The 25,618-nt window shown below is 49.5% G+C and overlaps 1 protein-coding gene across 1 annotated transcript; it reads left to right on the top strand.

Moving 5' to 3' along the window:
• The first annotated feature begins 1,183 nt into the window (after window positions 1-1,183).
• PSMD11 (proteasome 26S subunit, non-ATPase 11) lies at window positions 1,184-24,530 on the top strand. Its single transcript, XM_074162906.1, has 14 exons — window positions 1,184-1,310; window positions 3,311-3,412; window positions 9,263-9,387; window positions 13,170-13,241; window positions 14,055-14,112; window positions 16,120-16,314; window positions 16,829-16,973; window positions 17,230-17,290; window positions 19,130-19,192; window positions 19,902-20,027; window positions 20,574-20,609; window positions 21,708-21,759; window positions 22,751-22,893; window positions 23,025-24,530. Exons 1-13 carry the CDS (start codon window positions 1,220-1,222, stop codon window positions 22,891-22,893), a joined length of 1,269 nt encoding a protein of 422 aa, XP_074019007.1. The 5' UTR covers window positions 1,184-1,219; the 3' UTR covers window positions 23,025-24,530.
• The last annotated feature ends 1,088 nt before the right edge of the window (window positions 24,531-25,618 follow it).

Genomic DNA, 25,618 nt, shown 5'->3' with positions numbered 1-25,618 from the left:
GCAGTCCCCGCTGTCTGCTCACTGGGTGTCCCCCACCTCCGAGAGATGGCCCTGGGGGCTGAATGGCCACGCGGACACCCCCGAGCCCCCCCAAGAGGGGAATGTGGGGCCAAGTGACCCCCTGGTGAGGCTTGGCTCATAAAGGCAGGGGGGATAAGTCACTGCTTTTTGGTGCCACCTCCCCATTCCAAACCACAGCCTGTCCCCAGGGCTGTCACCTCCTGGGTGCTGGGATTTCCCAGGAGCGATGGCGTGTGGGGGGCCGGAGCCTCCCCGTCAGCCTGGGGGGGTTTATTCCCCATTTGATGGAAAATAGAACCTCCGAGGCGTTAAAATCGCTTTTCCGGTGGCAGAAAGGCGGCTGCTCCACGGGGACACTCATCCCAGCCCCTTTGGGACCACGGTGGGGACAGAAGCAGGGACAGGGGTGGGTTTTGGGGACCTCAGCAGTGATGGGGGGGGGGTGCTTACTGCCGCACTGGGGGTGTGAGCCGGGGGGTCCCCACAGCTCAGCCCCTCTGCACCCCTGGGAAGGGACGGGGTGGGCAGGGGAGGTGTGAACAGGGGGACAACGTGCCACCAAGGGCCACCTGCCACCCGTGGGGGGCAATCCGGTGGTGGCACGGGGACAGCAGTGACCCTCAGGGGTGACACGTCCCCACCGAGGCCTGACTCTCCTCCCGAGGGTCCCTGGGGGGGTCCGGAGGAGGGGGATCCCCTTGGCCCTGCCGTGGCCGTCGATGGTGACACCGGGGGTACACGCTCCAGCGCTGCCCGGGGGGGTGGGTTGGGCTCCACGGGTGGGGGGGGTGCCTTGAGTGGGACTCCACCCCACGCCACCCTCACCCCCCCCCCCCCCATGCCATGGTGAGTCCCCCGGGAGCCCCACGCCAGCCCCCCAGTGCCCAGGACCCCGCACAAGTCCCGCACGGGGCCCCACGGCCCGGCCACCCCCCCCGCCATGGGACCCCCGTGTGCCCCGCGGTCGCCATGTGCGCCCCTTCCACAGGCCACGCCCCCTCCAGCAAACCACGCCCCCGACCAGACCACGCCCCCTCCGTCAGCCACGCCCCCATCCCCAGCTCCTCCCCCCTTTCCCCGCCCCGCCGCCTCCACGCCGGGACTACGACTCCCGTCATGCCGCCGGGGCCCGGAAGGGGGCGTGGCCTCCCCGGCCGCTTCCGGTCTGGCGGTGAGGAGGGAGTGAGGGAGCGGTAAGATGGCGGCGGCGGCGGTGCTGGAGTTCCAGCGCGCCCAGTCCCTGCTCTCTACCGACCGCGAGGCCTCCATCGGCATCCTCCACTCCATAGGTGAGGCCCCACCGCCCGCCCCCACCTCCGCCGGCCGCCCCCGCTCGCCCGCCGCCGCTTCCCGCTCGCCACCGCCGCCGGCTGCTGACTCACCCTGCGAGCCGGACGGTGGCGAGGCCTGGGCCCGCTCCGCCGGCACCGGCCCGGTTCTCTCCACCGACGCGGGTCCTCCACCCGCACCGCCGGCCGGCGGTGCGGGTGGAGGACCCGCGTCGGTGGAGAGAACCGGGCCGTTGAGGGCCCCGCCGGCTTGGTGAAGCCCCGGCTCGGGGAGCCTGTCAGCGGCCGGGGCCGGCTGCTCCTCCCCGTTCCCTTCGGTGCAGGCAGAGGCAGCGGCCTGCGAACTTACCGCCGTGAAGGGATCTGGGGAGCCGGGGCTGAGGCGGGGCGGGCAGGAGTTTGCCGGTCCGGGTTGTTTGCATCTGGGGTTTCTCGGTTATCTGGGTGTTGGGCTGGTGGCGGTGACCTGTAGCGGCGTGAGAAAGCTCTGCTGGAGGTGAGGTTTCCTCTTACAACGTTAAAACGCACCCGCTGTTTAAATTTGCCTTCTGAGGGCGACACAGAAAGTTTGGAGGAGTTTTCCCGGGTGCTGTGGCTGGAGTTTAACTTCTGCTTCTTCCAGGACAGACGCTGTTTGCAGCAGTTCCAAGGAGATGTTGGCGCTATAAAGCGGTTTGTAGGCATAGCGGGGACGTCTCTCTTTATCTGGGGGTACAGGGTAGGGAGAGGGGGTATCTCAGGTGTATAAAAGAGTAATTCTCGGTTCTCATCCTGCATGGTGATTTCTGAAAAGATGCTGTGACCTGCTGTCACCTCGCTGTGTCGGGGAAATAAACGTTTCCTAGTGTCTGTGTTAGACCTTGATATTGGAATTGCTGTTCGGTCTTTAAAAGTTGTTCGCCCCTCTCGGTGTTGCTCTGGTTAATTAGTAGTTGGTGTTCTCAAGCCTGTCAACACACCTACAGCCTGCCGTTGGGTCAGGCTCAGTCAGGAGCAGCAGCTCGTGTTGCTGGTCGGTGGAAGTTGGCGCAGTCCAGGGAGTGTTACTGCAGAACTTCTCTCCTTGAGAGCAAAGTTACTTGGCTTTTGATACCCCCTGTATTAAACAGTGGGGACTGAAAGCCGCAATCTGCGCTCAGGGGCAGCGTGGAGGAGTTCGGTTCCTTCCAGAGAGCTGAGCAGTGGATTTTGGCTTTGCTTGGGTAGAAGTTGGGGGGAACTCACCCGCCCAGGGGATGGCAGAGATGGATATTTACAGGGTAGCAGGTGGCAGGGAAGAAAGTGTATTGTTTTGTGGATAACTTACATGAAATTGATGTTGTGTAAACACAGGTCTGGTTCTGCCTGATGTCATTTGGCCCTTCTACCTCCTTCAGAGCCGGAGTTACTCATGTTGGTACAGAGTGAGGATTAGATTGTCAGAGTTTGGTGTGGAAGGAGCACTGACTCCTGCAGCAGCTCTAACATCTCATCCGCTCCTGAGCGAAACGTTCCCGGTTCTCCCAGCCCATCTTGTCCTTGTGCTGCGTTTTGGCCGCAGGATTGCAATGTAATACACAAAGCGGCAACATCAGAAATCCCAACTCCAGAATACCCAACCCCGGAAATCCCATTAAGTTTCTTATATTTGGTTTTGTGGCTTCAGTGGGAGAGGGTCTCTTGTGTGGTGATGTTTTTTTTTTTAAATAAAACTTGAACAGCTGGACAAGCTTAATGAGACTACTTCAAAACTTCAGTTGTATTCAAGTCAGAGCATGCGGTCGTATCTGTCAGCTGGATTAAAGCCTTGGTGAAGTACAGATGAAGCGCTCTCTATACGCTCTGCGTTTAAACTTCCCACATAATCTGTTTTCCAGATCTCGCAGGCCAGGCTGAATTCACTGCTGCCTGTTACAACAGTTACTTTATTTTGGTGCCTTTCCAGGAGCTGGCTAGTAACGATTATCTTCTAACTGAAATAGCATTAAAGGTAACTTTTCCACTTTTTTTTTTTTTCCTAGTGAAGCGCGATGTCCAGGAAAATGATGAAGAAGCGGTGCAAGTCAAAGAGCAGAGCATCCTGGAGCTGGGGTCGCTTTTGGCCAAGACCGGGCAGGCAGAAGGTGAGCCTGAAATAAGTAACTGAGTTACCGGGTAAGGCACACTCAAATGGATCTTGCCTCTTTATTTAATGGAAGGGGAGTAAAAGCGGATTTTGGCAGGAAGTGTTCTCTCAGAGACGGGACAGAAACTAAAAAAACTAGATAAACAACATAAAATATTAATCTCGTGTTACTTGGCCCGGTGTTCCAAAAGATAGCTGATGCGTTGGACAGTTTAGTTTATGACTCTGACATCTGGCCATTTCAGTACAAATGACTGCAGTTTGGTTAAGTTGTCATGTTTGAGATGAGAAGTTTCTCTCGTTTTGTTTTTAATAATCTCAGAGCCTGATTTCAAATTGGAAAATTTGTCCCCCAAAGTCCTTTCTCACCAGCAGCTTCTTTTTCAATTAATTGATTTATCTGCCAAAACATTACATCAGAAATCCTTGCCCAGCTCCTCACGAGAGCAAGACGTGACAGTCCTTCTGTTGTGAATGTGTGAAAGGACAGAAATGGAGTGAAGTTCTCTATTCAACTATTTTTGAGTTGAATCTCTTCATGTCTTGTGTTTCCTGGAAAGCTCGAGGCAGCGTGTTTGTTATTTTATACTCAGCAGTTTAGTTTTGTTTCTTTTCCTGAAGAATGCTCTTGCCTTTTCTGGACCACTTTTCACCTCAAGCGTTTTGGGAGCTGATGCACCACCTCCGTACAAAGAGCGTTCTCTCCGTGGCCATGGTATAGCCCTGGTGTTTTCTAACTGTGCACAGCAATAATTCAGGGTGGGAGGTGAAGCGGGTGTGCTTTTCGCAGCCTGAGACTGGTTGAGGAAAACAGGCCAGCAGAAGGTTTAACCAACCTGAACTGAAATCCGACTGGGATGGCAGATCTAACGTCAGAGTCGTTTGTGGAAAGCAGCGCGAGGTCTCAGACAGCAGCTGGTCAGGAGCATGGTTTTATATTTGTTCTGAAACACACACTTGGTGTCCTACTGCTCAGTCTTTGCAAACATTTATTTTGACTTGGGCATTTAACTGATCTACCCACGTCTACACGTGTTTGAGCCTTCCCGGATACCGATCCCCCCGTGATTTGCAATTGAATGGAGCTTGTGACGGAGTAGATTGTTTGCACGTAGAGTGGTGCTGGAGACAAAGATGCTCTTCATCTCACCTGTCTCTAGATGTCCATGTGTGGTTTCCTAGTGTGGATTGCTTTTGTAGTCGGTGGAGAAAAATAAGCCCTTCCACCACATGACTTATCTCTTCTACAGTAAGAATGTGGAGCAGGACAAAGGAAGCCAGCCGTACTAGGGCCCGTTTCTCTAACTGAGTATTAAAGGACCTCAAATCAATTAGCTCAGGGGTGTCTGCCGTGTTTGGGTGCCCTTTGAACTCTCGTGTTTGCTTCTGCGGAGATAACTAAACCTGGCTTTGCTCCTGCACCAAGGGAGATGTGTGTGTTTGGGCTAAAAAGGGGGAAATCATCAGAAGAGTCTCTCCAGGTGAATGTGTGGCTGTGCTGCTGGTGCCCACCAGCCCGAGAGAAGGGTCGTTGGCTGTACGACGGCCTCCTTACGGCTGCAGAACTTGGAGTAGTTTTGAGTTAAGCTGAAGTCTTACAGAAGTTTAAAGAACTTCAGTGTATTCTCAGAGGGTGGGTAGCTAATAGATTTATTTTATTTTTTTTAAGGGGAAGGCTAAGTAATTGATAATGACATTAAGACCACGTACGTGTGTGAAATGTATTTGAAGTGTGTTAAAGGGAACACTAAGCTGCAGAGCAACTATAGTCTGAATAGAAGAAAATTAGTTTAGCGACATGAAGAAGGCAGTTGTATGTGTGTAGATGGGAGTGAGATCAGGTTGTGCTTTCTGCAGACGTGTGGTGAAGCTGGGGATGAAGAAAGGGGTTACCGCAGTGTAGAGATGTGCCAGTCCTTTTTGGAAAGACAGGCTCACCTTCCCTCTCCGTGTGCTGTCTAGGGTGAAGTAGACTGGTGGGAGTGACAGTCAGGAGCAGCAGCGTCTTCACCAGGGCCAACTGTTCACAAAGACACACGGATCTTAGTATCCGAGGGGAGCGACTCTGGTGCTGCTTAACCTAACGAGGGAATTGCTGAGGTTGTGCGTTTTCTGGCCCGAACGAAACAGATATCGCTGTAGCTCTCGCTGCAGATGTTTTTGTTTCAGCTGGTGGAATTTCTTTGACAGAGTCGAGGTGTTGCAGTGGCTTGTAGCTGCTTTCAAGTGGTAATTTCCCTGAGATCATAGAATGGTTAGAGTTGGAAGGAACCTTAAAGATCATTGAGGCCCGGGGCAGGGACACCTCCCACCAGACCAGGTTGCTCCAAGCCCCCGTCCAACCTGGCCTTGAACCCCTCCAGGGATGGGGCAGCCACAGCTTCTCTGGGCAACCTGGGCCAGGCTCTCACCACCCTCACAGCAAAGAATTCCTTTCTAGTATCTAATCTAAATCTCCCCTCTTTCAATTTAAAACCCTTCCACCTTGTCCTATGGCTCCCCTCCCTGATCCAGAGTCCCTCCCCAGCTTTCCTGGAGCCCCTTGAGGGACTGGAAGGGGCTCTAAGGTCTCCCCGGAGCCTTCTCTTCTCCAGGCTGAACCCCCCAACTCTCTCAGCCTGTCCTCACAGCAGAGGGGCTCCAGCCTTCGCAGCATCTCCATGGCCCTCTGCTGGACCCATTCCAACAGGTCCATGTCCTTCGTGTGTTGAGGACTCCAAAGCTGGACATAGTGTTCCAGGTGGGGCCTCACCAGAGCAGAGGGGCAGAATCGCCTCCCGTGACCCGCTGGCCACGCTTCTTTTGATGCAGCCCGGGATGCCGTTGGCTTTCTGGGCTGCCAGCACACATTGCTGGCTCATGTCGAGCTTCTCATCCACCAACACCTCCAAGTCCTTCTCCTCAGGGCTGCTCTCCAGTCCATTCTGGGGAGATGAAAGGGTCCATGAGTTGCAGCGTCAGGGAAACATCAGCTGCAGCTTGGTGGGGTTTGAACATTACAACTGCTGCGGCGCTGACTGGCTGGGAGCGTAAAATGAATCTGTAGCTTTTAGAGGACTAACCCCTAGTGAACTGCAGCCTTTGCTTAAAATAATAATAATACTACTACAAATGACCCTCTTTATCTGCTTGATAGAGATTAAGGATTGTACTGGTAGATTAATTACTTTTTTTTTTTACTAGGACAGCTCTAGATTTTTATAGCATTGTTTAAAACTGGGAATACCTGGGATGAGGAATTCAGGTTCGTGGCACGTTAGCTGGGGGAAGCGCTTTCTCTGAGGATGAGCTGCAGACTTCATTTTCCACAGTGGCTGCTCATCACTTCTCTGGAGCTGTCAATCACACCATTACCAAGTACTGCATTTACTTTAAAAAAAAAACAACCAAAAAACATAATCCTAAAAATAGTTGACAGTTACGTTGGTAGGAAAGAGAAATTTCTATGGGAACTTTAAGCTTGCACCTCTGAAAGTGTAGTTTGCATAATGTAGGGATATTCTAATTGTTGATCCTGCTTTCCAGTGAATTCTTGGGCTGCTGTTGAGCAAGTCAGTGCAAGGATAAGTACTGCAGTGTATTTTGTGTGATTTTTTTTTTTTTTTTTTCCCCCCCATTCTTTTCTTCTAAAGTTCATTTCCTGTGTGGAAGAGCACGTTGTGCACTAAAACCGTGAGTCAGTTGACCCTGAGGAGCGGGTGTAATGCAGCGATGCCCAGTAAGAAGGTACCTTGTAGTAATTGGGAGTTGATGGAGCTCGGGGAGAGTCCTTCTGCCTTGATAAGGTGGAGAAAAACTGGCAAATTCTTAGTTACAGAGCTCAAAGCTGAGGATACGGTGGTGTGGCCTGTTAAGAAGCAGACTTATTCCTGGTGTTAAGTGTGGTGTTTTCAAGGGAAGAGCACAAGAACCAGCTTCTGGGCAGCTCCAGCTTTTCTTCCGAGCCCAACAGGGTGATCTGGAGTCCACCTTTCTCAGCTCGCGTCGAGAGGAAGCACACGTGAGAGTAGCTGCGCAAAACTGATGTGTTGGAAGCCGCTGTCATGGTAGTTTGTTTACTGTATGTGAAACCGAAGCGTTTGATTAAAATGATGGGGATTTGCATCCCCGAGTGGTGCTGCAGATTGAGTGCTCCTCGGAAGGAAGGCAGTGTGGGTGAAATTACCGACTGCCCCGTGGCGGTTGGTAAAGTTTTCCTTATCGAGTAAAAGCTGATTGAAACCATCAGTCAGCAGTGGTCATTCTTCGATATTATAGTATCGATATCTCAGTTCTAGAAAAACCTGCCCATTTATTCTCAGAAAGTAAAATCTACATAAAATCTTAGGCATGGCGGTCATAGCGTCTTGTTTTATTCCCTGTACAAAGTCTGAGTGGTTCATTGTAGGAAGAGTGGGGATTTGTTGCTCTGCTGTTTGGAAAATAAGGCTCCTCTAAGGATTCAGGGCGCACTTGAGAAAAGTTCCATTTGTTCTAAAACCGTGCTTTCAGATGTGTAAAAATGGCAGTCCATCACCAGGAGCAACTGGATTGGAACACGCTGGGAGTTCCACTTCTTAACGGTGTAAGAAATGAGCTACATCGGGCTTGATTAGACTTTTAAAATAAATAGGTTGAGAAAGTAAAATATATAAGGAATAATTTTAAGATATTATTAGGATGTTCTTACAAAAATTCTTTTGCATTACTGCTAAGTGAAATATGAAAGAAACCTTGTTTTCATCTGTTTTTATTGGAATCCTCCCAAACTGAAATGCTGTTGATGCTCCTCTCTATATTAATTGAAATAAAATTAGTCTCTTAGTTTAGTTTGGTATAGAGTATATTGAAGATTCCTGAAATAGTCATTACAGGTTTTGTTTTGTTGTTTGTTTTTTTTTTTTACTATCAACTCTTGTAAACAAGGTAGTGTGAGATCTGGCTGATGGTTGGGTGAGGCTTAAAATTCTGGAGTAAACAAGGGGTGATTTCCGTGCGTGACCCCACGGCTTTGTGAGTCAGCACCGAGCCCTGCGCTGGCACCGGCCTCGGCTGCTACAGGGATCGTCTTCCCCGGCCGTAAACATGCGTCTCGGCGACCCGGCCCCACGGCCCCGTGTTGTTTAGGGCAGGAGAAGACTTTTAACTTGTGCTCTGCAATTCCAGCACTCAACTCCCTCCTGCTCCCGTGAACGCCCAGTCCTGAAACTGCTGTGACATTCCTGCCCTCTGTGGGAATGACATTTTTTAGTGTATTTCTTCCTACAGACTTTTCTTTTGTCAGCTCGAGACTAGTTTTATAACTGTAAACTAAGGTGACTAGTAGGAACAGAAAACTAGTTGGGTAAGGTAAGTTTTAACTAGGTAACGTGGGTAGTTGAAGTGTTAGAAATGTCCTTTATTCAGCAGTGGAGCACTGAATATCCGCGGTGTATCCGACTGGCTTAGGTATGGCAGATTAAAACCTCAAACTGTGAGTTAATAAAAACATACTTAAACTATAAACTCCGTTGCCCGTTTTATAGAAAAATCTCAAAGCGTTTAGCAGATGCTTACATTTTTAAAACGTGCCCGAGGCAAGTGCAGTTACAAATGGTATTATAATTGGGTGAACTGCAGTAACGGGAAGTGTGTGGTGTGGGGGAAGACCAGAGCCCGGCCGTGGCCTTTGCCAGCCCCTGTGTTTACTGCGAGGCCTTCCTTCAGGTGATGTTTATCGCCCTTTTCCCGTAAATGATGTTGAGAGACTGCTTATAAATTGTTTGCTGTAATAAATACCGCTGTGTATAGACGTGTCAAGTACTCCAGCTGTGGTGTGACTTTTGGCCTTGTGGTTGTGCTTTCACGATTCCGGTTTTCTTGCCTACAGAGCTGGGAGGACTCCTGAAGTACGTCCGACCCTTCTTGAACTCCATCAGCAAAGCAAAGGCAGCCCGCTTAGTCCGGTCCCTGCTCGATCTCTTCCTCGATATGGAGGCGGCAACAGGACAGGAGGTGAGATTGACATTTCAGCACTACTGCGTTCCTCAAAAGCCTCTAACACCATTATCTGACCTACTTCGCTTCACACTGAAGGATTATTCCTGTCAGGAAATGTTCATTTAATGCATTTGGATGTATTCTATTAATAAAACATCAGATAATTTAATTCAATCATAATCATGTTTTTCCGCAAGCCTCAATCTGCTCCAGGTTAGAAGTAACTCTCACCCTGGGCCATTTTTCTTAGATTTGTGTTGTTTGCTGTTAGACACACGGCACTAGTAGTATTTTGCGGTGGGATTAGTGTTGGGGATGTGAGAGGAGCGGTGCCTGTCCCAGTGAGCCTGGTCCAGTGGAACAGTGGGGAGAGTGTGTGATGGCACAGAGCTGGAGGAGGGAGCATTTGAGGTCTGGTCAGGAGTTGGTGCGATGAAATAGAATCATAGAACGGTTAGTGTTTTGCTCCTGGTGTGTGTTTGGGGACCTCGTCCCAGAACCTTATTCCATTCTTGTAGCCAGAAAAACTCCCAGAGAAGTTAACAGCCATGTTTTCTTTTTGCTTAATGAGCTTTCTTCTGCTTGTGGGTCTCATCCCTTCCTGACATCTACAGACAAAGGTTTTCTCTGCCTGCTCTGCCTTACTTTTTGCCTGTACTGATAAGGCCTGGAGTTTGTAGCATCTGCTTCTAAACCGAAGTGTCTATTTCATAGAATCACAGAATGGTTTGGGTTGGAAGGGACCTTAAAGCCCACCCGGTGCCACCCCCTGCCCTGGGCAGGGACACCTCCCACCAGACCAGGTTGCTCCAAGCCCCCTCCAACCTGGCCTTGAACCCCTCCAGGGATGGGGCAGCCACAGCTTCTCTGGGCAACCTGGGCCAGGCTCTCACCACCCTCACAGCAAAGAAGTTCTTCCCCAGATCTCATCTCCATCTCCCCTCTGTCAGTGTCAAACCCTTCCCCCTCCTCCTATGGCTCCCCTCCCTGATCCAGAGTCCCTCCCCAGCTTTCCTGGAGCCCCTTGAGGGACTGGAAGGGGCTCTAAGGTCTCCCTGGAGCCTTCTCTTCTCCAGGCTGAACCCCCAACTCTCTCAGCCTGTCCTCACAGCAGAGGGGCTCCAGCCCTCCCAGCATCTCCGGGGCCTCCTCTGTTCCCACCCCAACAGCTCCATGTCCTTCTGCTGTTGGTGGCCTCAGAGCTGGAGGCAGCACTGGGGGGTGTCTCCCCAGAGCGGAGCAGAGGGGCAGAATCCCCCCCCCGCCCTGCTGGCCACGCTGCTGGGGATGCAGCCCAGGGTGCAGGGGGTTTCTGGGCTCCAGCGCACGTTGTTGGGGCGTGTGGAGCATCTCACCCACCAACACCCCCAAGTCCTTCTCCTCAGGGCTGCTCTCCAGCCATTCTCAGCCCAGCCTGGATTTGTGCCTGGGATTGCCCTGACCCACATGCAAGACCTTGCACTTGACTGTGTTGAACTTCATGAGGCTCACATAGTCCCAACTCTCCAGCCTCTCAAGATGGTGAGGATTACTTGGGATTTCTCACCTGGAGACATGAAGGTGTATTGCATGGAGACACAGTGCGGTGGCATTTTACTCTACAGAGACCTTCTGAGGCTTGAAAGCTACTCCTGAAGTGGGAGTGGAAAATGTTTTGCAGCTACCAAGGGTAAACTACTTCCAGTGGATTAACTTCTCCACTGGGAAACCCATTCAGTCCAAGATAGCTCCCAGTTAGGATTTACCCCATTCTCATTAGCTCCCTAGGATAGAGTTATTTTATAACATTGAACCCACAGCGACTGGCAAATTCCAGCCTGCACGAGGTTCTGCGATGCTGAGGGGCAGTTGGTATTCTCGTTAGCCAAATCAACGCAGAAGTATCGTCCTTTCACTCGGGTAACCTAGCAAAGGTCCATTTGCTCTTCAGTTCTTGTGGTTTCTTGTATGTCGTTACCGTAAACAGTGACGGACAGTATCTTTTGCCCCTTTTCTTTAACAGAAGAGATCAAGGGGAGCGGGGTTGGGATGTGCGGGTGAGAAGGGAAACCCCTAAAGGGGTCATGAGAAAATGAGTGGCTTCAGATTTTTTTCTAAAGGTAACTTGGTGTAAATGACAATATTTGAGTACAGTCCCAAAAGGTGGCATTTTATGTCAGGGAAAGAACTTGGAGGAACAGTGATGGAGAAATGGCCCAGTTAGTCAAAACATTCATTTTCAAGCGTATTCAGAAGCCAAAATCTTAAGGAATTATGACACCTGACCTGTGAGGTTCTTGATGCAGGAATCCTGAGTGCTTTCAGCAATGTTCAGAGGGACACTTGCTTCCTCGGTGTAACTTAGATTAAGAAGACTCCCAAGAGCCCACTAAAGCAATGAAATTGGAGATTTCTCCAGCTCCTAATGCTCCAGCTATCACGGTGCAATAAATTGCAGCTTCATAATGGCTTATCATAAATTGTCCCCATTTAATAAGCAGTGACGAGGGGCTGACAAGTCCTGCAGTGCAGTAGAGCTCCGGAGCTGCTCCAGAAAGGCTCGCGATCCAGAGATTTTTGGGAAAAGGCATTCCTGAGCCGAGCGCCTCAGGATGACTTACTGTGTATTATTGGCCAGGTCTAAATCAACACCCGCTTCTAATTGGGGTGGAACACGACTGCTTTATTCATCAAGGGAATCCCAGCAGTCTTAAAAATTTGAGAAGCTATTGGGTTCCTTTACTCTGCTCTGAAGTGACAGATAAACCCTCCAGTGTCACTTACGGACTGGCTCCTGGCACCTTACTCAGCTCTAAATAGTGGAGCCGGCACCTCTGCTGCTTTGTACTGCTAAATTACCCAGGATCTGACATATTTAGGCCCTAAAACACGTGCGCTTCGTTTTCCTTCCTTTCTAGAGCAATTGAAAACACAGTTCTCTCTCTGGCTAAATGAAATGGTGCGAAACGCGCTGGAAGGGACCTCAAAGCCTTTCAGTTCATCCCTTAACCGGTTCTGGTGGACCCAGATGTTTTTATTTCAAACAAAACCACAGCTGTGTAAGAAATGCCCTTAGGATTTCAGCGGTCATTTTTACCGGTGAAACTTTGGGAGCCAAATCTTTTATTTTCATATTCCAGTGTGGGAGGATTGTCCCTGGTGGTCAGAAAAAGTTATTGGAAGCCGAGTGCTTCAGAGAAGGAATCGAAGAAGGTGGTCTCTTGGGTTTTCTTGTGATGGCTAAAGCTTAAACTAAGCCTTTGTTTGCCTTCTGAACTTTACTTTCTCTTGCAGAACGTATTAGAAGCGGGATAATACTGTCAATGTTGTTACAAAGTGCAGAAAGTTAATCTAGCAGATAGAATATGAAAACATGTAGCACCATTTGGCTGTTTTATATCATTTTGTGCAACTTTTCTGTGGGTGTAGACTCTGGTGTCAGCGTGATGCAGCCCGAGGCTGAAGTGTATGGTGTGGGGCGACCAGGGAGTCCTCGCTGAGGACAAGTCACTAAATGCTGCAGTTGAGCCGCAGTTGTCGTCAGCGGGGAACTACGCCATATTAAAGGTGTCGTTCAGAGCTGTTTGGGGTAGGCACTAAGGGTGAAGGGTAATCTCCGGGCTCATTTCAGAGTAAAGCTAATTCGATGCTTAGCAATGCTGCTAAGCATCACAGGAATGGCTTCTTTTCTCCAACTACGTTGTGGAGATTCAGGCTTTGTTGTATTCTTGTTGCTTTGTAGGAAGGGGTTGAACCATACTGCTGTTTTAAAGAGGGGCAGCAGAAGGCTTTACACATTTCTTTCTGCTCCCTTTAAGGTTGACCTGTGTTTAGAGTGTATTGAATGGGCCAAATCAGAGAAGAGGACTTTCCTACGCCAGGCTCTGGAGGTAGGTTACAGTGCGGCTCCTAAACCTGCGTGATAACCTCTTCCCTTTATCAGATTTAATAGCTATAGAAATCACAGAATCTTCATGGTTGGAAAGGACCTCCGAGATCACCGAGTCCAACCATAGACACACAAAAGGCCCCCACAATCTCGGGCACTAGAGCATGCACTGAAGTGCCATGTCTACACGTTCCTTAAATCCCTCCAGGGATGGCGACTCCACCACCTCCCTGGGCAGGCTGCTCCAGTGCCTGACCACCCTCTTAGTGAAGGAATTCTTCCTAATATCTAATCTAATCCTCCGCTGCCCCAACTTCAGACCATTTCCTCTGCTCCTGTCATTATTCCCTTGGGAGAAGAGGCCAACACCCACCTCTCTACACCCTCCTTTCAGGGAGCTGTAGAGGGCAATGAGGTCTCCCCTCAGCCTCCTCTTCTCCAAACTAAACATGCCCAGTTCCCTCAGCCTCTCCTCATATGACTTGTTCTCCAGACCCCTCACCAGCTTGGTGGCTCTTCAACTTGTGGGGAACTTGTGGTGTGTTGTCTGGATCTTTGTACATGTAATGGATGGGTGATAACAATTACACCAAAGTTAGTGATTTTCCTTGAATAGGCAGGATTTTACCCCTTGTGTTTAAACGAGCCGGTCTTCCAAACGCTAGATCTTGCAGAAATGGGCCATATGATGTAATGAATAGAAACTAATTTAATAAAATCTGTGCAGATAAGAATATAAAGTTTCATTTAACAAAATAAATCTGTGCTACCTCTCTCTGGCTTTCCTCACAGCCGTTCTTTTTCTGTTCCCCAGGCGAGGCTGGTCTCTTTGTACTTCGATACCAAGAGGTACCAAGAAGCGCTGCAGCTGGGTGAGTCTCCACTAGGTGGTGGTAGCAGCTCTTTGCTTTGTAATTAGTCTTGAGGCTGACGAGGAAAATGATCCACTACATCATGTTCCTTCATAAGTTTTGTAGGACTTGGGCATTGATTTCTCAGTGCTGTACCAGCTCTGCCATCTTTTGCTATGGCTTGGTGATAAAGGCTTTTAGACATCTCTTTGTTCATCGTCATTTGTTCATCTCAAATAATTTTGGAAGCAAAGAGGAGCTGTATCCAGCTGAAGGCCGTCAGGTTTGGCTCCTGCTGGAACATACAGAGTATATACTGCTGTGGTCAGAGAGGTCGGAGGGAGAAACCAGCTTTTTTCAGTTTGTTCAAATACAGCCTCAGTAAAAGCAGTAGAAATGCTGGGAAATGGCAAACCTCTAAGGATGTAATTAGACAAGCTCTTGTGAAGCAGTGTAAAGGCTTTCAGAATTTGCTCCTCTACCACCTGAGATATGGTAATGAACCATGTGAACTCTCCTGCTCTGCCACAAAGCAGAGTAAAGCAGGTCGTGTTACAGGGCCCGGCTCCCTCCGGGGCTTTACAAATGCTCATTTTGCAAATGACTGGGGCAATGTGTGGTGAGGTTTGAGGTGGCTGAAGGGTGTTTGCACAGACTGCTCTGCGCACAGAGGGCTGGGAATGGCTCGGTGACACAGACAGAAGTGCTCGCCTGGGCAGTCGTGATGTCTCACCAGGGACCTGTAACTTCTTAAACAGTCTGGTGGCAAGAGCGTGTCACGTCCAGAGTCACCTGGGTGACTTGTGTCTGATCAGAATATCAAGTTATGTTAAGTGCTCTGATACATGGAATTCAATATCAAGTTAGAAGTCATTTGCATACAGATATATAACGCACTCGGGTTTAAACTGATGAGATTCCATACTGCAAAGCTGTGCTTAATTAAAGTAATGCTGATGGTACAGCTTAGGGGGTTGTGAAGGCCCGTAGCTGTAGGACAGCCTCTCGAGGCTCTATCGAGATATCGATGTGCACTAGCACTTCTGTGTGACTGGTCAAGACTATGTCCGTGGGGAGTAGGTGCAAGCAGAGAGTGTCTATGGGATGTTTCTGGGGAGAGTCCATTCTCTTCCACCTCGTTACCCGGGTTCAGCTGTGGTTTTCAGCATCTAAGCAGAGCAAGTGAGGATGACGTTCTCATCTGCTTGCCCCAAGTTAGCTCTTCAGTTCATAAGTGGGGGGGAGGGGGAGAAGAGGAAGAGTCTTCTGAGGCTGGCTCTTTCTGTCCTCACACGGCTTCAGTGTGACAGTTTATCTAGGCATTTCTTAGGCTATCCATTCCTACCTCCTAAATTTGATCTGCAGATGTCTTGTGCTTAAAACATTCCTTCCTCATCCCGTATTCTTAGGAGTCGCTTGAAAATCCTCAGGTCTCACCGTAGGGGAATGATGGGGGAGCGGGCAGTACTTCGGGTTTGCTCGGAGCTGTGAATGTAAGCGGTAAATCACACTGTCGTCTGGGGAAAGGGTACCAGAGTGACCATCTGAACTGCACAACCCGGCTTTGGCTTTGTGCTGAGCGCCTGCTGTCTGTGGGGAGGTGGCAGAGACACACTGTCCACATACCCGAGAATTCTCACTGCCCTCTTCCAGCTCTAACATGAAACTGGTTCATTCTTGGAATCATAGAATGGTTCGAGTTGGAAGAGACCTTGAAGACCATTCAGTTCCACCCCCTGCCCTGGGCAGGGACACCTCCCACCAGACCAGGTTGCTCCAAGCCCCGTCCAACCTGGCCTTGAACCCCTCCAGGGATGGGGCAGCCACAGCTTCTTCTTCAGCTGTGGACTGACACTGACCCGCTATCATTTCCTCTCCTTTGTTTCTCCTTGGAAGAACAGATTGTGTGAGCCTTGCCCCGCTTCCTCGAAGCCAGAGCTGTGGGGAGAAGAACTTGGTTTGTTTAGTTCTTGGTAGTGGATGCAGAGCAGGTTACAAAGGTTCTTTCTTGTTCTTCCCCGCTGCTAGGCTCCCAGCTTCTTCGGGAATTGAAAAAGATGGATGACAAGGCGTTGCTGGTGGAAGTGCAGCTGTTAGAAAGTAAGACTTACCATGCCCTGAGCAATCTGCCAAAAGCAAGAGCAGCCTTAACCTCTGCACGGACTACAGCCAACGCCATCTACTGTCCACCTAAGCTGCAGGCGGCGTTAGACATGCAGTCAGGTAAAGCCCTTCAGCGGGAGGGAAGAGTCTAGGACATGTCACCATGCATCAGTTGACTGATATTTGTTCTTTCCTGAGTGAATCATAGAAAATGGTGCTGGGTGGGACCGCAAGATACCCACTAGTCTGCCCAACTGCCTCAAGGCAGCATCAGCTGTAATTACATTGTTCCTGAGACATGTTTTTTTCAGCCTGTTTTTAAAAACCTCCGGTGGTAGAGGGTCCGTAACCTCCCCAGGCACTACAGCATTACACCACGTTAGTGTAACTGTAACGATCCTGACCTGATTTGCAGGCACTTACCTAAAGTGCCCCAAACTTGTCTGTCTTAACATGTCCCCTTAAGAGAGGGCATAGACATTCTTCTGCTAGAGATAAGGTAAAGGGGGACACAGAAGGAAAGGAATCTCTTTATTGAAGTACAGATAAAGCACCGGGCAATCAAATTGTTCTGTCCTCTTCCAGTGACGTTCAGAATTGATTCTGCTGCTCTCCTGTTTGTTCCTCTCCGCAGGTATTATTCACGCAGCAGAAGAGAAGGACTGGAAAACAGCCTATTCATATTTTTACGAGGCGTTTGAGGGATATGATTCAATTGACAACCCAAAAGCCATCACTGCGCTGAAATACATGTTGCTGTGCAAAATCATGCTGAACATGTACGTGGCAAATGGTTCTGCGAAGAACACTTCCTATATTTAAATGGGAAAGGCTTTTTGTTTATAAGACTCTCTACTAATGAAAGAACTCAAGCAGACGAGCTTGCTGTTTGTCTTTATGAACTAATCAATGCTTGTGATATGATGTTACTTGAATCCTAGTAATTTGCCATTAATTGGGAATTTTTGAGACACGCTTAGATTTAAGCTGACCGTGTTGTTGAATAAACGCTCTCTTCCCTCCCTCCCTCTCTAGCCCAGAAGATGTGCAAGCGTTAGTGAGTGGGAAGCTTGCTCTGCGGTATGCAGGAAGACAGGTATAGAAACTTCATCCTTTCTATCTTCCTATTATCTCTGAGAATATTGTGGTGTTCTTTTAGTCAGATACTTCGGTCTTTTCATACCAAAATACCCTTCACTTCTGAGTGTCCTGAGTGAGATCCAGGACTGATTAAATTACCATAAGTAATTACCGTAAGTCAGTTGCCTTCAAAGGGAATACGGTGATTTTCACAACCTGAGAATCTGGCCTGCTCGCTTCATTTTCTCTGTTTTTCTCCTCCCTGCTTTCTTTATGAACTCCTAAATGCCTGATGCCGTAAGGTGCTCCTGTCTTGGCCCTCGCCAACTGCTCTGCAGCCATGGATCTGATCCATTTAAATCCAAGTTTTTCATTGTTTTCACTCGTGTTGTAGCAAGTCCTGAAAATCCATTCACGGCAGAGCAGCTTGAGACCTAGATGACTGTAAGGTGGAAGCCAGGCAGCTGGGGAGCTGTTAAATCAACTGTTTATTCTACCATGTTGACTTGCCAGTCTGCGAGTGCCACCCCCGTATTAAATCCGGGGATGCTTATGTAAAGCCCAGGGCCAAAAGCCAAGCGTGCTGGGGTCTGAGCCAGGCTTATACACCCATGCCCTCGGTGGCTTTGGTCAGCCAGCTATTTACTTTGATGCAGGAGCTAATGCTCTCCTACCTCACAGAGGACCCGGGAAGCTCTTTAGCAAAGGAGGTCAGTGAGCACACGTACGTAGAAGAGTCTGGAGCGGGGATATCCCTGCGTTATCCCTGCAGGATCACAAAGGGCGGTCCCCAGTCCTGCTTCATCCCCTTCCCCTGAACGGCAGCTGGGCTGGAGGCTCCTTTTCAGAGGGTGAGGGAGGAAAATCTCAGCTGCTCCCTGTGCTGTCCTCCTGAGACAGCGGGTTCTTGCCGCAGCTGTGGAAACTGAGCCTGGGGAGCAGAGAGAAAGCGGGCAGCCTTGGGGCCAGCTTGGTGGGGGACATGGCAGCAGAAGCCTGGGTCTTGTGCACCATAGCCACCGGGTTGTCCTGCTTGTCCTGCTTGCACTGGCCCAGGTTGCCCAGAGAAGCTGTGGCTGCCCCATCCCTGGGGGGGGTTCAAGGCCAGGTTGGAGGGGGCTTGGAGCAACCTGGTCTGGTGGGAGGTGTCCCTGCCCAGGGCAGCAGGATGGATCTAGATGATCTTTAAGGTCCCTTCCAACCCAAACCATTCTGTGATGATTCTATTGTCTCGTGCGCTTGTTCCTCTCACCACTCGGAAACTGTTCTTCTGGTGGTGTTACTATTCCGTTTAGTTTAAATATGGTGAATTATGGTGAATGGTAAATAAGTTTGTGGCTGAGTCTTTTGCTTTGTTTTGGCAATTGTGGGGTAGGCAAGAAATATTTCCTGATGCTGTCTGTGAAAGGGTATCCCTAGGACTTGTGGCTGTGCTTCTGCTGCTCAGCAGAGGAAATGTGACTTGCTGGAGGGGAGAAACACAGCTTAGGGATTGAGAATGGCCACCTTCATTAAACATGTGCCCAAATGTGCGCTTTCCTTAAAAACTGTATCAAACTCCCAACCTGCAACCCGATAGGAACTGCAGCTGGTGTTCTCAGACCTTGCAAAACTTGAGTTCTTTGTCTCTGTGAAGCTGATTTCACGCTGTGTCCTGCAGCTGTTCTGCATGTTCTCCTTATTAGCAGCTGTCCTTGCTCTGCCTGCATGGAAGCAACACTGACATGGCTCTGTAGTAAGAGGAACATTCCCGTTCTGCTGCTTAAGCACGTTTTCAAGACACTGCACAGTTGGCGTGATAACACTGAGAGGAGCATCCAGAAAAATAACCTGCTCTCGTTTTCTTTCTTTGCAGACAGAAGCACTAAAATGTGTGGCACAGGCCAGTAAGAACCGATCGCTGGCAGATTTTGAGAAGGTGAGTCAGGAGACAGAAAACGGGGCCTGGTTGGACAAAACGCTCAGAAATGCCGGGTTTGGGAAGTTGTAGGAGCTGTTACATCCCACAGCAGGAAAACATAAAAACATTCATGGAAAGCAACAGCGCGTCAAGCAGATACCCTCCAATAATCAACCGCTTTGGGTTTTGCAGCATGGGGAGCGGTAGCTTGCTTGAAACTGGGGAAGTTTGTTTGTTTGGGGCGTTCTTTGAGGTTTTTATTATTATTATTATTATTATTATTATTATTATTATTATTATTATTATTATTATTATTATTATTATTATTTTGGAGAGCCAACTCAGAAGTAGTTTCCTGAACTTTTGGTGCTGTTCACTGAGATGTGTACCTTCCTAAATTTTTTCCTGGCTTCAGCAAGAATACCACAGAGATAACGGAGAGGATTCCCGTGTCGGGAAACAATCCTGCCATGCTGTCCTGAGCGTAAACCGGCGACTCTGGCTTGCTGAGCTCCGGCAGCGTAAAGATGAAAGGCGATTGCTGCACGGTGCTTGAAAGGCTGCCAGGCTGTCGTGACTTCCTGGCCTTTTAGCTGAGTTGTGGGATTGGATTAACCACTGATGCTTTGCTGGGCAGGGAGGGAAGGGTATTTCACCCTCCGAGGGGCTTTGAAGACAGGAGACCTGTTGGTACCTGAATTATTTCTTCCCACTGTGTCTCCCGCAGGCTCTGACAGACTACAAGGTGGAGCTCAGGGACGACCCCATCATAAACACTCACCTGGCTAAGCTCTATGATAACTTATTGGAACAGAATCTGATCAGAGTCATTGAACCCTTCTCCAGAGTACAGGTAAATGTTTCCAGCGAGCACAGCGACATGTTTGGTACCTCTGTCCCCTGCTGCTGGGGGCTGAGGGACTTGTTCCCATAGAGAATAAATCTTACTGAGAGCTACTCAGCACTTCCAGAGCTCGGGGTTCGTCACGTTCAGCTGAAAAATGATAAGGAGGGGGCTAAGAGGAGCGTTGGAAAACCACGTTCCGGAGTCATTACCCTTTCCGTCTGTTTTGCTACGCACATTGAAAGGTGAATGTGCTTTAAACACTGAAGGTGTTTGCCTTTTAAGGGCTCGGACAGAGTGTGGGTAAAGCTGCAATAATCTTGGAGAAAAAAAATGTTGTTTCAGAGTGAAATGGCTTGAGGTGTCCATCGTCAGTTAAAAATGGGTATGAAATCTGAAGGACATGAAGCTGCAGAGCAGACAAAGCCGTTGGAGGTTTTTAGGCCGGAGCGTTTACAGGCCCTTGAGCTGTTCTTTGGCAGAACCCCACACCTCCATGGTGCGTGTCAAAAATACAGCTAGAGATTTACTGAACTCTGTTGGTCTCTCTTATAGATTGAACACATATCCAGCCTCATCAAGCTCTCAAAGGTAAGAACATCACTAGAAATCAGTGACGCGTCTTAAGAGGGGAGAGGAATTGAGGTCAAATGGTGTTTGCCGCTGGGAAATAAATGTGGGCTATTAAACCTGACAGGTCAGCTCCACAGCGTTTACAGGCAGATAGTGCTCTTGGGAACTTAACTTTAACACAGACAGTTTCCAGGGGTCATCGGACTGGCTTCCTCTGCGCAAAGAGTTTGCTGTAGCATCCCCTTCCTTCACAGGGGTGTTACTCCCTGTGTTAGCACTTGTTTTTTCTGGGAGATGGGATTTCCTCTAGTAACAGCTCATGTCGTGACCAGCTCGGTCTTCCCCGGTGACCCGCATTTAATCCTCGTGAGCGTGCTCGGAGGAATCTTTCTCAGACCCTTAAGATACGGGATCCAGCTAATCACTGTGAAGTTCCATTAGGGATGCGTATGTCACGTTGACTATTGCAATAAGTGCTTTACAGATAATCCAAATCAGATTAAGTTTTAGGAAAATCCACTGTAGCCCAAGCCAGTTGCATCCCAAAGTGCTTTTGTCCTTTATTGCCAGAGGTTTGGAACTGTACATTATCCATCCTCCTCTTCTATCTGTGCAGTCTCCTCCTGGTCTAGCCCTGGTGTTTAACACAAATTTAATAGTTTGAGTAAAAGCTGGTCTGCGGTTGTTTAACTGAAGGTCTGTGTCCTCTGTCCAAAGAGCAGAAGAGGAGCTGGCTCGGGAGCCTTGCCTGGGCTGGGCAGGAGGTCAGCTTGGCCAACACTTGACTAAATATTTGCTGAACCGAGCTTTAATGCTCCAAATCCCTAACGAGTAATGCCTGTGGGGAGTGACAGATACACTGGCTTCTGCAGAACGCGAGGGCAAGGCATCCTGGTGCCCTCGTCAGTAAAAGCTACTGCTTCATTTCCTGTGTCATCTAAAGCATCTGGCAGTATCAGAGCAGCGTGCAAGAGAGATCTGTGCTGACACCATGTTCAGGGATAAAATAGCTGCTTTTAAGCAATGCTTATATCCCGCCAGGGCTGTTGGAGTAGTAAAATTCACATTTCTTTATATAGTTCTGGGAGACTTTTCATTTTTCTGCTTCAATTTCAGGCTGAGGTAGAAAGGAAACTGTCACAGATGATCTTGGACAAGAAATTTCACGGTGAGTCTGTGCATCCTTCACCCTTGGCTGCTTTGCTGCCCGAGGGCAGGCGGGGTGTGAGCAAACTCGGGGCAGATCCCTCGTTATCGCCGCAGCCTTGAGCCCCGAGTGTCCTCCTCAGACCCCTCTGCTCCAGACGGCAGGTTAACAGGGAAGAGCAGTAAGCGGTGGGTTTATTTGTTACTCTTGCCGTGGACGTTGTTCCTATCGCTCCATCTGCCTTCGTTAAGCTCCGGGCTTAATTTCTCACAAATTAGAAACCACTGTTAAGCCCTTCCTTGCTGCGGCTGCATCCAAGGGTGGTTGAGACACCCACTGGTGGGCTGTCCAGGGAGAGCTTACTGGAGTACGTGGTCACCTCTCCCTGATGATTTATGCCAGGGGCGTTCTGTGCGCTGGTGGGGGCACCCACACGGAGCAGAGCTGATGGCTTTGGGGTGTCAGGGCTCACAGGAGGCTGCTTCTCTGAGAAGCCCTCAAGGAACCGCCCCCGTTCTTGTTTACATTGTCCCTAGTGTTGATGTAGAAGGGCCCTCTTGATCTCACTGAGCAGGATGAATGGCTGGTTAGAGAATAGCTCAAAAATTACAGAGCCCAGCTGCAGTGCCCATCTGGCACCTGGAAATGGTTTAATTATAAAGTAGTCTCTTTTTTTTTTTTTTTTTTTTTTGCCCCAGCGCTGTGCTGAGCCCGTGCTGGGCACAGGGGGCTGGGGGGGGAAGGTGGCTGTTGGGGACTGCTCAGGCACAAACGTCTCCTGGGCATCTTCTCAGCCCCTCTCGAGGATGTGTGTTGTTTTATTTTTCCCTGGGTAGGGTACTGCTAATGCAGTCCAGACCAAAACCAGTCAGCCATGTACATGTACAACCCATGAGCCCCTTCCAAACCCTACACAGCTGACCAGTTTGCTGGGTAGACCCCCAAATTCCTGCTGTCTGGAAGGTGGGAACCGTCAAGCGTTACGCCGGTAACCGCGGCTTTGTGTCCGCAGGCATCCTTGACCAAGGCGAGGGAGTCCTCATCATCTTCGACGAACCCCCCGTAGACAAAACCTATGAAGCTGCCCTCGAGACTATTCAGAATATGAGCAAAGTAGTGGATTCGCTCTACAACAAAGCCAAGAAGCTGACATAGGTGAGTGGGGGCCGCAGCCCGAGGTCGCAGCGCCCCGACCCTATCGCTCCTGCCAGGCCACGGTGCGGTCGGTGTCCTCGAGGCTGGTTTTTCTCTCCCCTCGATTGACGTGGCTCTGTTTTCTTTTGCAGAGTTGAATTTGCTAAGCTGTCATTTGGAGAGTGTGTGTGACAGGAGAGTGAAACCTTTGGGAAAATGTTAGGAGACTTTTTTTTTTTCTTTTTTTTTTTTTTTTTTTTCTTCTTCTTTGTTCTACTTTTCGCTCGGAAAGTTTTTAAACTTCCTCATCCGGTGCATCTTGTATTCCATACGATGCGTGTTCCAGTTTCCATGTAATCTTTACTGGCCGAACTTTGTATCTGGGGGGGGAATATTGTTTAAACAAAGAGGGTATTCTAAATAAAAGGAAAAAGGCTTACACTACCTAAACATGTGCTTTCCACTTCCTGAGGGATGGCAGAGAGTTAAGCAGGGACAAAGTTTTGTTACCGATAGGTGCCCAAAAGGAGTTTGTTTCACCTCTCCCTCTGCTCTGAAATCTGAGAATTGCTGGCGGTGGATGAGCAGCCCAGTTTAGTTCATTTGTACTGAACGAAAACCAAAAAAACAACCCAGAATGTACAGACTACTGGTTTATTTTTAAATCTTAAAGACCTCAGATCCCCTCGAAAGTGGCTCCACGATGATTTTCCTGAAGCCTTTCCCACCCGAGGAACCCGCTTCAGAATTATCATTGTGCTGTGCCCGGACCCGCCCTGCCCAGCCCCGAGAACCCAGCGGCTGCGGCCACTCTCCAGCCCATTCGGCCAGTTTCTAATAAAGGGAACAGCGCAGGTTTCCCCCGGGGGCCTGCATTGCATGCGATTGTTTTCAAATAGACTAGATTTTCAGTGTTTTTAGCCCTCCCCCCCCACGCCTGCATCGGTAGGACGAGCAGTGAGCAGGCGTTCCCTGACCCCCCCCCCCCAGGAGCCAGCCCCCTCCGGCGGGGAGACCAGTCGCTGCCCACACTTTCCCTATTTCCCTCCGCTGCGTTACTGGTTCTAGTTTTTCTCTCTTTTTTCCGACATCCGCTGGGGGACAGCTTGGCCCTTCTGGAATAACCCAGTGCAGCGCTCGCCGGGGAGCGTCCTCGTTACCGTTCCAAAGTCATTTCTGTGGGGGGTGGAGCAGGGTGTATTCCAGCATGTTTTCATTTTCTGGTGAGGTTCCTAGCTAGGTTTTAACGCCATTTGGGCAGTGTAAGCTTCTGCAGCTCTGTCCTGCTAATCTTTATTTTTATTTCTTTTTTTTTTTTTTTTTCCCCTTTCCCCTCTGTCTTTCTCTCCCTCGCCACGTTTTTATTACAAAATTTATATTTTGTAAAAAGGGTTCTGTTTTATCAGGAAATATTTTGCCTTCACACTGAATCTTAGACTGGCTGATCTTTCTGCTTTCTGTTCACATTCGAAACCTCTCCGATGTTTTATTTTATTCTATTTTATTTTTTTTTTTTTTTTTTTAAATTTCCATCTCATCCAGTCAGTCGCTGTTTGGGTTTTTGGCACCATCAATATCAAATGTACAAACGGTTCTTGCTAACCAACACCAGGTATATCTGATGTTCAGATGAGTTCCAATAAAAGAATTTTTTTTTCAAAAAAAACCCCTCTGTCTCCTGTCGTCAGCCGCCGAGGCAGGGAACGGATGGGCACATTTGGGGCGCTTTCTCTCTTTGCTCAGGCCAGAGCTCATGAAAGCCTCGTTGGTGGTGACGTTTCTGAGACACCGAGTGTGAGGGACAGCGTTGGAAGCACCATCGCTAAAGATTTAGGGATTGTCGCCTGTTCCTGGCACAGCAAGTTTGAGTTCTACCAAATGAATCATGGAATTGTCAGAGTTGGAAGGGACCTCTAGAGATCCTCCAGTCCAACCCCCCTGCGGAAGCAGGGTTGCCCAGAGCACATCACTCAGGACTGCATCCAGGTGGGGCCTGAAGGTCTCCAGAGAAGGGGACTCCACACCCTCCCTGGGCAGCCTGTTCCAGGGCTCTGGCACCCTCACCGGAAAGAAGTTTCTCCTCATATTTGAATGGAACTTCCCATGTTCCAGCTTGTGCCCGTTGCCCCTCGTCCTGTCACTAGGAACCACTGAAAAGAGTCCGGCTCCATCCTTCAACCCACCCTTTAGATGCTTGGAAGCATTGATAAGGTCTCCCCTCAGCCTTCTCTTCTCCAGGCTGAAGAGCCCCAGCTCTCTCAGCCTTTCCTCATCAGGGAGATGCTCCAATCCCTCCATCATCTCTGTTGCCCTGCGCTGGACTCTCTCCAGCAGTTGCCTGTCTCTCTTGAACTGGGGAGCCCAGAACTGGACGCAGTATTCCAGTTGTGGCCTCACCAGTGCAGAGCAGAGGGGGAGAATGACCTCCCTCCACCTGCTGGCCACACTCTTCCCTAGGCAGCCCAGGATCCCATTGGCCCTCTTGGCCACAAGGGCACATTGCTGGCTCATGGACAGTTTGCTATCCACCAGAACCATTATTATTATGGAGAAAAATGAATGACGTCTGACCTCCCGCACCTCCGGCCTCTTGAAAATACCCTGATGCCACGTTGGAGAGTCTCACGTTGCTTACGATCCCTCTTACAGATAGAGAGGGGTTTTAGGATGTAATTAAACCGATGCAGCATCTTTAAGTTTCCTGTCTGGCCGTCCTGCATCTCGGCCCAGGGGGTGCGGGGCTTTT

The sequence above is a fragment of the Numenius arquata genome, chromosome 23, assembly GCF_964106895.1.
Source record: "Numenius arquata chromosome 23, bNumArq3.hap1.1, whole genome shotgun sequence".
Lineage (NCBI taxonomy): Eukaryota > Metazoa > Chordata > Aves > Charadriiformes > Scolopacidae > Numenius > Numenius arquata.
The sequence above is the reverse complement of the archived record's forward strand: the minus strand, read 5'-3'. Positions and strand labels throughout refer to the sequence as shown.

Excerpts from the sequence above, each read along its gene's own strand:
- PSMD11 (XM_074162906.1), top strand. The coding sequence starts at position 1,220 with ATGGCGGCGGCGGCGGTGCTGGAGTTCCAGCGCGCCCAGTCCCTGCTC. Across the intron at positions 3,413-9,262 it reads CAAGACCGGGCAGGCAGAAG|AGCTGGGAGGACTCCTGAAG; the intron begins GTGAGCCTGAAA and ends TCTTGCCTACAG. Across the intron at positions 14,113-16,119 it reads CCAAGAAGCGCTGCAGCTGG|GCTCCCAGCTTCTTCGGGAA; the intron begins GTGAGTCTCCAC and ends CCCCGCTGCTAG.